The 14,444-nt window shown below is 44.9% G+C and overlaps 1 protein-coding gene across 1 annotated transcript in view; it reads left to right on the top strand.

Moving 5' to 3' along the window:
- Positions 1–14,444, top strand: part of MCRS1 (microspherule protein 1) — a 238,183-nt gene that overhangs the window by 60,578 nt on the left and 163,161 nt on the right. Inside the window, exon 4 of the mRNA XM_078689171.1 lies at positions 4,006–4,153. Coding sequence (XP_078545297.1) covers positions 4,006–4,153 — 148 coding nt within the window. The remainder of the gene's footprint in view (positions 1–4,005; positions 4,154–14,444) is intronic.

The following is a 14,444-nucleotide window of genomic DNA, read 5'->3' as shown; positions in this document are numbered from 1 at the left end:
GTCAGGGCGTAATAGTAGGCCTCTCAAGTAGCCCTCTGGCTGCCAATGCAGTGAAACAATGCGCAATCCAATGAGGCGTGGGGGTACACCTCTCCATCTTCCCCCCCCCCTTTATCCTGAAGCAAAATGCCCCTGTGTTGCAGCTGCCCGCTCTCCTGCGGTGTAGCTGAGTACACACATGGGCCCTGGCACTAACTGCACCACTGAAGCCCCACTCCGGCTGCCAAGTCAAGGTGGGTCATGGCATCAGATCAAAACTTGTTTTTGTTAAGTTCTTCCAGGGACAGTTTTCCCTTGTGACATAGGAGACCCTGGTTAACCAATCATAATTGGAGATTTTTTTATATCCAGTTTTGTTTTTCTCTTTGATTTTACTTTGGTCATAGAGCCTTTTAAAAAACTTTGAAAATCTGTGGCAAGACTAATAAATCTGAGACATAGTCCCTAATAGTCACCACAACCCCGAGATTCTGCCAATAAATTTAAGACTAAATTACTATAAAGAAACTAAGGAGTATTCTTTTAGGAAAAACAAGAAGATAGGTTTACGAACAGTTATGTTCCATTAATAAAGGATATGCATAAACTTTTACCAATAACAAGGCGAAAGGTTTTTATTCAATATAAATTCTGGTTTTGCCTGTCAAAACCCCTCTCCAATGCTGTGAGCATTCATCTTTGATTCTTACAGAAGGGATGGTTTATAGATGGTAATCCTTAAGAATAATGAAAGTAGAGGATTTTTTTATTTTTGAGGGTGCAACACTTAAATTTCTTTTACAAGCACTGCCCTCTGAATATATCTAATAGACACTGCTACTAATTCCAATTTTTACCAATAAAATCAGTGCTCAGTCGTTTTCCAAATGAGGAAGTAATGGCTTCAGCCAACCTAGTTAGAAAATTGCTGTCTGAGGAAAGACAGAATTGCGTCTTGAGGTATTGGCATAAACAACTGCATGTTGAACAAACTTCCTGTGTTACGGAAATGAGGGCCAATGGGGGAAAAGCGCAGTGAAATCTATCTATACTATAATACTTGCTAGGAAAAAATCTAATTTTATTTAAATTATACTTTTCAATGGTTTGATGCTATATTATACAATATACATTAATTAGTAAAATGTATTACTTCTAGTAATAAATGCTCAGGATGTAATGAAAAAGGTGATTAGATGCCCAGTTTTGGTCATGTGGGCATTAACAGAAATTTAGGGTGAAATCTTATGTGAGATCATTTTGTGTAGGCCTCGACTCTGGCATTGCCCCGGTGGGACAGCTTTAAAGAGCCAGTTTGAAGGGTTATTTATTTTTGTTTTTTGGACCCCTGGGCCATGACTGGATCAAACAAACCTTCCTATACACTGGCCCATTCAGTCTGTAAAGGCCAGTCCCAACACTGATTCGGGATGACGTTGTGATAGTGAGCCCTAATGGCGAATGCAGATGCATCTGTCTCAACAATACAAGACTTCTTGATATCAGAATGACGACGGGAGAGGGTGATTGTAAATGCATCTTTGAACATTATAAAGGCGGTTTCTTGTTCAAAATCCCATTTGAAGGCTTAGGGGCTGATTATGATGTCGGTGGGTCCGACACCGATAACACGTTGGTGTCGGAACCACCGACATCTGACATTGCGGTCTGGGTGGAGGGACCGTCCGCAGCGCTTGATGGAGCGCGTCATAAAAACAGCATAATCCTTTAATAAGGGCAGCTCTGCCTTTCCGACATGAAAAGACTTTCAGAAAGCGAAATTGGGGGCCCCTAATAGTGCCCTAACTCTCCTGTCCCTCTGCTATACCTTAAGGTGCCTGCCACACAGTGCAGAGATGTTTACAAAGATCCATTTTGCTATGGCAGCTTGTGCAGCGCGCCATTCGGCATGCCACGCAAGCTGCTATAACAAAATGGATGTTTCTGACCGCCCTATGGGCGGTCACATCCTAATTGTAAGGTCGGAACTGCCGACCTATGGTCGAGCAGTTTCTAGACCGATACAGTGTGGAGCAGAGTCAAGCCCACCCGACATCGTGATCAGGGCCTTAGTCTTTTCTTGTTAATTTGATGATGAGAGCAACTATGGATGAAAATTTTCGAATGAAGTGTTGATAAAAGTTGCTAAACTCTAAGAACCATAAACGCCATTGACTGTAGAAGGAGCTGGGCAATCTCTACTGTCCCATGAACTGAGTGAGACTGCACTGGAAGTTGCAGCATTAACCTGAACCAAGGGTAAGGGAGAAGGGAAGAACGAGAGCTAGCAAAATTAGTCCTGTGTTGGAAACCCATGAATCTCAGGGTAGCATCGATCAAGGATGCAGACTGCACATCTATGGCTTTAGAAGAACACACATTGTGAGACAATGAAATCTTGAGTTCAAAGTATATGGATCTCATACCTTCACACATTGATTAACTAACGCACCTTATCTGAGCCAGTGGCCTGATAGCCCAAGGAAGATTAGGAACCAGCCTTGACCACGGTGAAGTGTCTGCAACAAAGCACAGTGTGGGTGGACAGTGAAACAAGTATCTAATGACCACTGAAGGAGCCTAAGGGCAAGCGGAATGGTAAAAAAAAAAAAACCACACACACATAGGGGCTGATTTACTATGGAGGATTTTCCGCATCGTCCGGGCCGGCGGAAGCCACCGCCGGGCCGGAGGATGCAGAAAATCCTCTGCGGACCCACCAAAGACCCACCGCCACATTAGGATGGCTGGTGGGTCCTGGTTTCAGTCCGCCGCTTTTCCGCCGCGGTTGGCTTACAACCGCGGCGGAAAAGGCCTAATATGGGGGCGGTGTCTCTCGGACACCGCCAGACATATTAGGATGGCTGAGAAAACATGCTTTTTCGCGGCGCCTTCTCCGCCGAGGAAAAGCATGCGGATCTTCATCTCGGGGGCCCGTAGCGGGCCCCCTGGGTGAAGGGGGGTGGGGGGTGCACATGGGGGGTACCTATGGTACCCCCCTGCATTTGTATTCAGAAATCGTCAGGCACCGCGCGGTGCCTGCTGCTTTCTGCATACAAATGCAATGTATGCATTTGTAACATTGCGGCGGGTGCAGCTTGAAGCCGCACCCGACGCAATGTTACAAATAGAGGATGTGACCGCCAGGATGGCGGTCACATCCTAATTGGACAGGAGGGAACTCCGCATGCCCATGCGGAGGTTCCCTCCTCCTCGGTGATCGCGGACGGACTTGAGATCATAATGGGCCCCAAAGTACGAGGGAGTGCACAGACTAGGTACAAACTACTAGCTAGACCACAAGCGAAAAGGAAATGAAATGAAGGAAAGTTGCCAGACACCGCTCATAGAGCATTACTGTATTTTGTACAGTCACAGCCTTTGAAAACTCATAAGCGACCTATCAAAGTGAAAGTGTAAATCTGTTTGTTGATCCATGCACCCTCGGAGTATGTCCTCCCAAACGCTAAGCCACAGTACGCCACATTGAACATGAATATTTCGTCCTAGCAGTTTTCATTTTCTTTTTTGCTCTGCCCAATGTTATTATGAAGATAGTCTGTGTACTACTTTTCCTGAGTTATATTTCGCAGTGTAAATTGTGTATGGTTTGTATAGGGAGGCACACTTTTGCTGGTATCTTTCCAGGACACCTCTCACACTATTTAGCCCACTACTTCCTTCAGTGCCATCTTTTCTTCATTTGGTCTTGGTCTGCTCTTCTCCTATGCTGCTATCCCACTTACTAGATTTCCACCATGTCACGTTTTTCTAAGTCTTTTCCTTCTGTTCGCATGAACGGTATTATGTGCACTTAGTGTTTCTTTGTCTCTTTCTCACCTCTCTCTTGCTGTCTTTTGCTTGATATCACTTTTTGTGACGTTTCATTTTAAGTCTATTGCATACTCTCTTTGAAGTCTGCCTCTACTGTCTTTCACTCATTGTTGCTTCTGCAGCGTGTCTTTGATAGCTCTTGTACTTTTATCCCAAACTCCAATTTTTTTCCCAACCATTTTTTTTCTTTAGGTTCATCAAGCGGAAAAAGTTTGATGACGAACTGGTTGAGAGCAGCCTGGCAAAATCCACAAGCCGAGCTAAGGTTCCCAGCGTGGGCAGTGGCATAGAGCCAGGACGCTGCTCTGGCAGCGAACCCTCATCTAGCGAGAAGAAAAAGGTGAGGAGAACATCCGTGGGATGTTGATGAGTGGGGTGGGAGCAGATGAAGGGTAATGTGCACAGGCCCGGACTGGCTGTAGAAGGCACTGGGAGTTTCCCCGGATGACCGCCAGTGTGTTTTTTTTTTTTTTGTGTTTTTTTTTACCCCTGGGTGGGCGTTTTTGTTACCGGGGGCCGGTTTTGCAGCATAGCTGCAATATCTGCTCCCTGTAACAAAATCTGCTAAAACCAACCCTGGCAAACAGCTCGGTGGCCTCCACAGGCATATTAGTGATTCAGCCTGTCTGCCTTCGGGTTCTGCTTTTCTCAAGGTTTCTAGGTTGCGAGCTTCATCCTTAATTCTAGGACATAGATCTCAGTGTATACTCCTTGAGCCTCCACCTGCTCTTCCCAAAATGAACAGAATGGGGGTTGGGAGCACACTGCCTCACAGTCCCAGCACAGTTCGCCCCTTTGCATCCTGGTAAATGCAGTACGCAGTTCAAACTTACTTCAAAAATAGCTGGAGTTTTCACCAAAGTTGGTGCAGACATTGCTGTATATCTCAAGACACGTGTTTCTGGGTTGAGCCCGTCATCAGTAGAGAGCAGCAGTATTAGAGAGCAAAGAAAAATCATCTGGGGTTGCTGGAAATGCTGCCTAGATCCTCTCAGGTCACAGTACCACTCATAGGCACACAGGTGCATCTCCAAAGCTTTTCAGCTTTCTGGCTCAAGGGAGCCTTTTAAACAGAATGGGGTTTGGGAGCACACTGCCTCATAGAGGCCTGAAAAGAGTGTGGCAGCCTACTCAGCAACCCCAAATAAAATTCGTTTTTATCTGTACTGATGACGGATGATATCCAGAAACACGTGTATACAGATTTACAGCACTCACTTGCACCAACTTTGGTGTAATACTCCAGTGAAATTTTAAGTAAGCATGTACCATGAAGTGCATTTGATAGAGAACGCAGGTCACCCGACCAAATAATTTTTATATACGTTTCGGGCCCATAAATTTCAATTCACCATATACATTAATCAGGTGACCTTACAACTCTACTACCAGTAACCCTGATTCCTTCCTATTATTTCTAGTGTACCCGACTTACCAATCCACCGTTACGGGTACCTATGACCACAATGGATCAGGGAGCTAGCTGTAAAAGAAAAGCAGGCAAAATACAAATACCGATTTTATTACCTCTGTATTCATCAAATAACCACAGACAACTGGGAAGTTTTAAAGGTTTATCTAGTCTTTTCACATTCGGAAAGTAAGCAATTCACAGCCAAGAGACAATCAATGATCAAGATAACAAAGATCACATAACCATATAAGGAAAATATCAGGGCAACCATTTATGAGTCTAAAGAGGGTAAAAACATGAAAAATATGCTAAACAGATTTCAGGAATGGAATTCGAGAATGGATAACTATAAAGGGCAAATGTATGCACGTACTAGGAATTTACTACTGGGAAATACTTCAGGGGTAGGGAGAGAACTTAGAAAAATTCTATACACCTATAGGAAGGGGAAAAATGGAGTATGCTAAATTATAGCAACAATTACTTCAAGTCAGCTTGCAGGAGAAAATTATAAACCACATCTATGATTCAAAACAGTATGGAGAGAATGTGCTCTAAAAGGTAGGGTAACATAGGAACATGCTAAGAAAAACAGCAATAACGTATGAGCTTTCATTCAGTAGCTTTGCGAAAGCATGGAAATCAATTGTGCAAAGGTATGTCTTTATTGAAGCAAAGACAGAAAATAGAAGGTGCGGTATAGAGTTCAGCACTATATTTACCTAGAATGGTGTGAAGACCAACCATGGCCACGGATCAGTCAAGGACAGGAAATACCCCAAGGAAGGACAGTCATCAATGAGACAGCAGGTGCAGAATGGACACCCCAGGACAGGACAGGAAAACCAGATTAGGATCAGGACAGGACCACCAAGGCACGACCAGCACCCGCAGTTTGGAAGCAACGCCTGCGCTCCACCCTCTCTGCAGCTATCAGTCGGAACCCCGATTGGGTTAGCGAACTCCCCAGCAAAGTGCTCCGCCAGCACTTAAGGTTCAGTAAAACCTCCAGAGTCTATGGTATAATTTGGACAGAGTGCTCCGCAGCACCTCTGTATCAGTCACCTATTGAGTGCGTTGGGTCAGTGACAGGTCAGCTATTCAGACAAGTCGGACAATTTCTCTAGCTAAACCTAGGCTAGTTATACTGTTTTCGGGTCAGTGTACCACCCCCCAAATGTTGCAAGTGTCAGAATCCCCAATTTTGATTGGTCCTCAAGTAGGATAGGTTAACACACCAATCAGAACAAACTTCTACAAGCCCAGTTTTACATCTTCTGGGACCGCCTAGCGGATTTGGGGTTCCCATGAGAGAATACACAGAATACAATAGAAAAATTTCATTGTAACAATTTCAGTACAGTCGACTCCATCTTGCTGGGTCAGAGGTTGCTTTCACAGGAGCATCTTGACTGTGGCTGCCAGCTTGCTGAGTTCTACTGCTCAAGGCTACCTTCTCCCTGCCTGCGCAACATGCGCAGTAGGGACTTTCAAGATGGTTCTCGTCTCATTCAGACCCCCAATATCGCGGTACATGAAAAGTAAGCGAAAACAAATTAAAACATAGAAATAAATGAATGTACTATATACCATGAGTAGCCACTTTATACTTCTTACTAAAAAAATATACTATGCGATTACGAATTAGTGCAACAGACAATAACACGAGAGCATCAGCGCAAGCTTCACCATGTGAGTATACAGACAGCCATTTAAGAGGTAAATACGCATGCGCACATTTTCCCACCAGAACTGCAACTACGTCACGTCACGTGAGTGTGACTAACGCATGCGCAGTAGAAAATCCCCAAGCGGCGGCCATTTTAAGGACAAGGGTTATTCGTATTAGTAAAACACATAGGCAAGCATCACTAATATACACGTACATCCAAAATAAAAGAAAATTAGTAAGACACACAAGTTGAATTACATTGTTACATGTTATTCGAGGTTCATGAATTCAAGCAAGTCACGTAATATGTGAAATCTTGCTTCATCAATCCCCTCTTTGATGATATTTACTATCATCACAACAAATGGAACCAGATGCCAACTTCTCTCACACTTTGTGCATCTCAATTTCTTCCAACAGGCGATTCAATTTCTCTTTCATATCTTTGTTAGGGTGAGGATTTTTCACCATTTTGTAAATTTTATTATTCATTTCTTCCAATTCGAGCTCATCCACACTCCGTTTCACACCTCTCTTACTCACAGTGTACTTCTTTTGGTGTTTGCGACATTTGCAACAGACAAATATAAGGAATATGATGAAACCTATCACTCCAATTGGCATCAGTACCTTAAACAATAAACCTTTACCTAAATTAGCAAACCAATGACCTACAGCGGAGAGACCATCTGTAAGTCTCTTCCAGGCACTATCAACCTCTAGTGGTTTGAGTTCTTTTTCCAAATGTGTAATGTTCCTTACATATTTTTGGATTTGAACACTTTTGTCCGGAATGTAAGTGCAACAATGTTGCGCTTTCAACATCCGGCAGACTCCACCCTCTTTCGCTAATAAGGTGTCAAGAGCAAGTCTGTTCTGTAAAACCATAGATCTGATCGCAACCATTTCGGTATTGACCAGCAGAAATCCATGAGCTGTGTCAGTAGACAACACATCCACTATTGTGGATAATTTGCAAATTCTGTGTGTGTTCAGAACCACTCCCACTCCAGGTATCAGTGCACTAAAAATACTACCCATTATTTCACCTACGCTTTCTCTTTTACTACGCACTAAGCCATTAGTGTTTTCATTGCTTCCAGCAACGTCATTCACATGGTATATTTTCGGGAAGACCATGCCAAAGTAGCAGCTTCCATACCAGTGATCCGGCAATTTGAAATAAGCCTTGTTTCCACATATATAATAAATTCCGGGAAACACAGGTTCTGACCGATTTTTGAAACCCCAACCTCCAATTACCTTGTAATTGTGTTCACATTGACTGGAACCAATGAAAATGTTATTATAATAACTAGTCTTTTCATGGTGAAGACAGAGTTTTCCCTTTCTTTCGAAATCCAGCAACAAAGCAGGACCAGCCCCACCATCTGAGGTGCTTTCCATGTTTTCAGCCCATTTAGGAGTTTCTTGTCTTTTGTCATTTGCCTTTCTTTGGAAACTCTCCCTTCTTTTCTCTGCCATGTTTAAAAACATTTTTTCTTGTTCATGTAATGAACAGGTCAAGTTGTCCCTGTGTGCGTCATTTAGGTCTATGGTACCTATAGTCAGAAAGTATTCTCCCATATAACGTGTAACGTCACTTTTAGTATGTACAGGATTCAGGTTTCCACGTATAGGAAGTTCAGAAAATATCACGTCTGAGTTAGAGTAATAGTACTGTAACGGTCCTTTTTTGTAAAATAAGCTTGCTAAAATACTACAGGAAATTCCATAAGTCAAAGGTAGGTGATGATAAGTCACGCCTTCAGCTACAGAAGTGGGTAGCTTCATGCAGACATAGCCGTCTTCTATTTCCATTGTTTCTACATAACGCACTAACAAGTTTGCGAAAACATTTAAATGAGTCTGGTTCTTAATTCCGTGGTAATGTAGTCCTTCCTCATCTGGTGCTTCTAAGTCTCGTTTTGTTTGTCTGAGTGCCTTTTCACGTCTTTCTACACTTCGTGTTGTCAGTTCTTCCGTATCAGTAGTCACAGTCTCTGTACGGACAATATTAGTATTTTTGCTTACCATATAAGGAATGAAAACTGTTAGTCCTATCCAAACTATTAACACTATAGCTACACTACATATACATATTTTGCAGCATGTTTTGCAACAACTGCGTCCAGGCCTTCCATTCACACTTGAATCAGACATTTTTGCTCAGAAGAAGTTTTCAACCCCTCTTTGTAACTTTGCACAGGTAGCTTACTCTGCGCAACTTCAGGTTAGTTAGTCTTCTTCTTCCGCAGACTGATCAGTAATTGGTTCTCCGTCACTTTCGTCAGTTATATCAAGATCCTCAAAATCCTCCAAAATTAAATATGTCCATTCAGGATCTTGGTATTTTTCGTTCAGTCTTTTTATTCGATCACTCCTTCGTTTGGAGCTTTCTCCAGTTTGCTCTGTGATACGAGGACTTTTCCTTCTTTCTGCAAGTTTCTCTTCTACTGTTTTTATTCTTAGTCTCAGTCTTTTAATATATCTTGGTTCGATATTTTTCTTTTTCTTGAGTCTTTTTGCTGGCACTGTGATTTGACTTTCTTCTAATGTTCTTTTATTTTCGTTTGTTTGTGGTACTTCTACTTCTGTTTCTTCCCTTCCTGTCTGACTAGTTCCAGGTCTTATCTCTATTTCTTCTGCCTGGTTACTAAGCTGGCCTTGTTCAGGTGAATTCTGGGTTTGGCTTTCAGGTGTCTCTATTTCTGTGTCCTGAACATGTTCTTCTAATCCTATCTGATCCTGTTCAAGCACTTCGATCCCTTGATTTTCTTCTGCTCGAACCTTTTCACTAGTTATAGTCTGTCCCTTTTCAATTTCAGGAGTTTGTGGAGGTGTCGATTACTTGCTCTGTCCCTGTCTGACCTTCTCCTTCCTCAGATTTGACGTGAATCTCAATAATCTGAGGATCTTCGCCTGTGCCTATCTCTTCCTCTCTATCCCACTCTCTGTCTGCTCGTGTTCGATTTCTTGTTCTGATGGGGTAGTCAGTCAGGTCGATTATAGGTATCCACTCATCTCGACTGGTGCTCGGTTGTTCGTCGTCAGCTACTTCAGGACCATCATCTGGAGACCCCTCAGCTGGACAACCTTCAGCGTCAGTTTTCTCGTCTGGAATCACCTTCTGTGTATGGCTGGCATGGATCCACTTTGGAACGCCGGCACACTTCACCGCTGTCGTGGTCACCAGTATCACTTGGCGTTTCTTCCCCCACCTCGGTGCCAGGCAACTTGAACGAGTATGTTTCTTGAGTACAACCCAGTCGCCAGGAACCAATTTGTGGACTGGAGTTGTTGGATTGGCGACGGCGTCTTCCCCAATCTGGCGAGAGATAGAACGCACTTGGTCACCCAGTTGCTTGCAGTACTCAAGTACCAAATCATCAGAAATGCTTAACAGTTTGTATCCTGGCACCCATGCCTGTCTCATTACTCTTCCCATCAGGATTTCATGAGGGCTCAGGCCTGTTTTTCGGTCTGGAATACTTCTGAGTCCCATCAGAACAAGAGGTAAAGCATTTATCCAGTTCATGCCGGTAGATTCACACATCTTTCCTAATCTTGATTTTATAGTGCCATTTATTTGTTCCACCACTCCAGAAGCCTCTGGACGATATGCACAGTGCAGCATTTGTGTGATCTTGAATGCTTTACAAAGCTGATCGATTACCTCATTCTGAAAATGTTTTCCTCTATCTGATTCAATTGTGACTGGGACCCCGAACCTAGGTATTAATTCTCGTAGTAACAATTTGGCTACAGTTATAGCGTCATTCTTTTTGGCAGGGTAGGCTTCCACCCATTTCGAAAACAGGCAGACAATGACAAGGACATATCTCATTCCCTCACAACGAGGCAGTGTGATGAAGTCAATTTGCACTCTTACAAAGGGACCTCCTGATTTTCCAATTTTACCCATTTCAACCACTGTTCTTTTCCCAGCGTTGAACTGCTGACATGTCAAGCACCTCTGGCAGAGTGACTCTGCTACCTTCCTGAACTTCGGATTATACCATGTCTGTTGGAAAACCAGAACCATGGCGTCCCTACCAGTGTGTGAATCTCCATGTATCAGTCTGGCCATAGAAGCAAGCAGATGTCTAGGCAACACAGGCATACCATTTGGGCCCACAATGACACCATCCTCACTTCTCTGTCGACAACCAAGTTTCCTCCACTTTTCCTTTTCCTTTGATGGCACAGCATGCTGCCAATCTCTCAACTCTTCCCAGGTAGGCACCTCTTCAAACACCATAAGTTGGCAGCTGTTTCCAGGTCCCCCCAGTTTAATATTTACAGACATGCGACTTCTGGCACAATGTTTTGCCACCTCATCAGCGAATTGATTTCCCAAAGTTACATGATCAAAGCCAGATTTATGAGCTGCACATTTGACCACTGCCAATTCTTTTGGTAACTGGATTGCCTCCAGTAAGTCTTGTACAACTTTTCCATTTCTGATGGGAGTACCTGAAGAAGTCAGAAACTCCCTCTGTAGCCACAATTGGCCGAAGTCATGCACAACCCCATAACAGTACTGACTGTCAGTATATACTGTTATTCTTTTGTTTTTCCCAATTTTGCAGGCTCCTATCAATGCAATCAATTCGGCTACTTGTGCAGACTTCACTCCAAATAAACAGGATGCCTCTTTAATGCTGTCTATAGAGACTACAGCATAAGCAGCACTTAGGCCTACAAGTTCGTGTCTCATGCATGAGCCATCCACGAAACACTCCTCATCTTCCACAGGCAAAGGCATTTCCTTAATGTCTGGACGGGGTTTAGTACTAAATTCTGTCAGGTCAATGCAATCATGCTCGTCCTCTCCCTCGGCTTCTACAATCATTGAGTCAGGGAGCAGGGTAGCTGGATTCAGGATATTACACTGAGTAATGACTACATTTGCAGCACCCACGAGAATCCTCTCGTACTTAGTCAACCGACTAGGGGTGAGATACTGGGTCTTCGTTCGGGTTAGCAAAATTACAACTGCATGTGGAACATACACAGTTACAGGATGTCCCATAACAATGGATTCACTCTGTTCTAAACTCGTGCAGGTTGCAGCTACTGCTTTCAGACACCCAGGTAATCCAGCAGCCACTGGATCCAAAGTGGCAGAAAAATATGCCACCGGGCGTCTAGTCAACCCATGCTCCTGAGTTAGGACTGACAATGCACAATTGTCACGGGTGTGACAGAACAGAGCAAACTCCTTAGAATAGTCAGGCATCCCTAAAGCAGGGGCTGTACACAGACAATCTCGTAATTTAGTAAATGCTGTTAAGCTTTCATCATCCCATTCCACTGGGTCTTTTGCTCCTTTCTTTGTCATTTTTATCAAAGGCTTTGCCAGGACTGCGAATCCCACAATCCATTGCCTGCAGTAACCTACCACCCCAAGGAACATTCTGACTTCTTTCTGAGTACGGGGTAACTGCATCTTTTGAATTATTCTGACTCTCTCTGAGGTGACTTTTCTAATGCCTTTTTAGGTTTTGACTAGCGATGCATGCGTACGAAGTACGCATGCGCTAGCAAAATCTAATGATATCCTCTAATCCTCTATGTGGGGTCGGGTATCTGCCCCCTCCTCCCATTGGCTAGCTCCATAAATGGAGGCTAGCCATTGGGAGCCGGATCTGTCCGTCAAAGGCCGGACCAGATTCGGGGGCGTTCCCGAGAATTTTTCCCTTTCTGCTCACGTCATGTAGACGTGTTCACTCGGTGGGCGGGGCGTTTTTTCGGGCTCGTCGAGGTTTGTTTAGGCCGGCCGAGGAAGTCCAGGTGAGTCTTCCCTTTCCTGTCCCCCCTCCCGCTGTTGGTTCGTTTCCCGCCCCCCGTCAGTGTGTGGCCGTTCCCGCCCCCCTCCCGCTCTCCCGTCAGTGTTTGGCCGTTCCCGCCCCCCTCCCGCTCTCCCGTGGCCGTTCCCGCCCCCCTCCCGCTCTCCCGTCACTGTGTGGCCGTTCCCGCTCTCCCGTGGCCGTTCCCGCCCCCCTCCCGCTCTCCCGTGGCCGTTCCCGCCCCCTCCCGCTCTACCGCACACAGTCAGATCTGTGTGCGGTCATAGCGCCTCGGTGCCGCGAGCAAGTCAAATCCGTGTGCGGTCATAGCGCCGCGGTACTGTAAGCATGTCAGATCTGGTTGCTGTCATAGCGCCGCGGTACCAGGCGGGGAGATGTGTTGGGTTAATACAAGATCACAGGCTGCTAGAGGCAGATCGTAACCCAAGATCACACTGAGTGCAGTTAAAATAGAAATGAATACACACAGTGGAAGTCACAGACACCAAGATCACACACACTCACACAGCCAGGCGAAGATCACAGCCCAAGATCACACAGCGAGGCCGTTGCACAGAAACGAGTGTACAGAATGGGAATCACAGACACAAAGATAACACACAGCCAGACTCAGATCAAAGCCCAAGATGAGACAGAGTGGCAGCTGAATAGAAATGAGTGTACACAGTGGGAGTCACAGACACGCAAGATCGCAACCTGCCAGACCAAGCTCAAATGTAGTGTGTTAGCTGCACAGACACTAAGGCCACCCTCTGTGTCATCTTCACTGATGAATACTGTAAGCTGCAGAGAGCTCATACCAGAGTCCCGGCTGCACAGATTCTAAGAGACAGAGGTATAAAGACCAAGATCACACAGTGTTAGAGCAAAACTGACGAACATCACACATGGCGTCAGCTCCATAGAAAACACAATGACACTCAGACTGAGGGTCGCAAACGCCTAGATCACACTGTGTTAGAGCAAACTGACGAATACCACACATGGCGTCAGCTACATAGAAAACACAAGGACGCTCAGACAGAGGGTCACAAACGCCTAGATCGGCCACTGCCAGACGAAGACCACGCACAGATACCAAGATCACACATACTGTCAACAGGATAGGATCATAGCGTCAGCGGCACAGAACTGAAGGTCAGGCACAGTATCACGCGCATAGATAACACGAACAAACACCAAGATCACACAGTGACAGAGCACCCTGTTAAAGATTAGACATGGTGGCGGATTCACAGACACCAGACCAGGATCAAACTTGGTGTCAGAGTCTCATATAGGATCTGCGGCACCGCTGAGTAAAACTCGGCTCACCCTGGGGCATTGCTGGAAGAGACCGAAGCAGGGCATGTTCTCTTAGCCTGTGCTGGGGAGAGGTCCCATGTTCATCCAAGATCATACACTGTCAGACGAAGATCACACAGAGTGTGATCCACAATCAATTGTGCTGCAACAACCTTCAGAGTGGGGGAGGGAGCTAGAGGGCGCTGCCGTTACTGTTAGCGAGTGTGAAAAATCTGTTTTACACAAAGAACAAGTGAAGCAAATCAGCGCGGTGAGAGCGGCGTGTGTCCCAGGGTGCATTTTAGCGCAGTCTGTCCTGAATATACAAGTGCGGGAGATTACCTGTCATGTACAAAGGCGAGAAACCATAACGTCTGGAAATCGGGGCTCAGCATATATTTTCCTTTGCTCCTCACGCAACTAAAGTGCCTTGATGTGTTGTGTTCTT

The sequence above is a fragment of the Lissotriton helveticus genome, chromosome 1_1 (assembly GCF_964261635.1).
Source record: "Lissotriton helveticus chromosome 1_1, aLisHel1.1, whole genome shotgun sequence".
Taxonomy (NCBI): Eukaryota; Metazoa; Chordata; class Amphibia; order Caudata; family Salamandridae; genus Lissotriton; species Lissotriton helveticus.
This window is presented reverse-complemented; position numbering and strand designations above follow the sequence as displayed.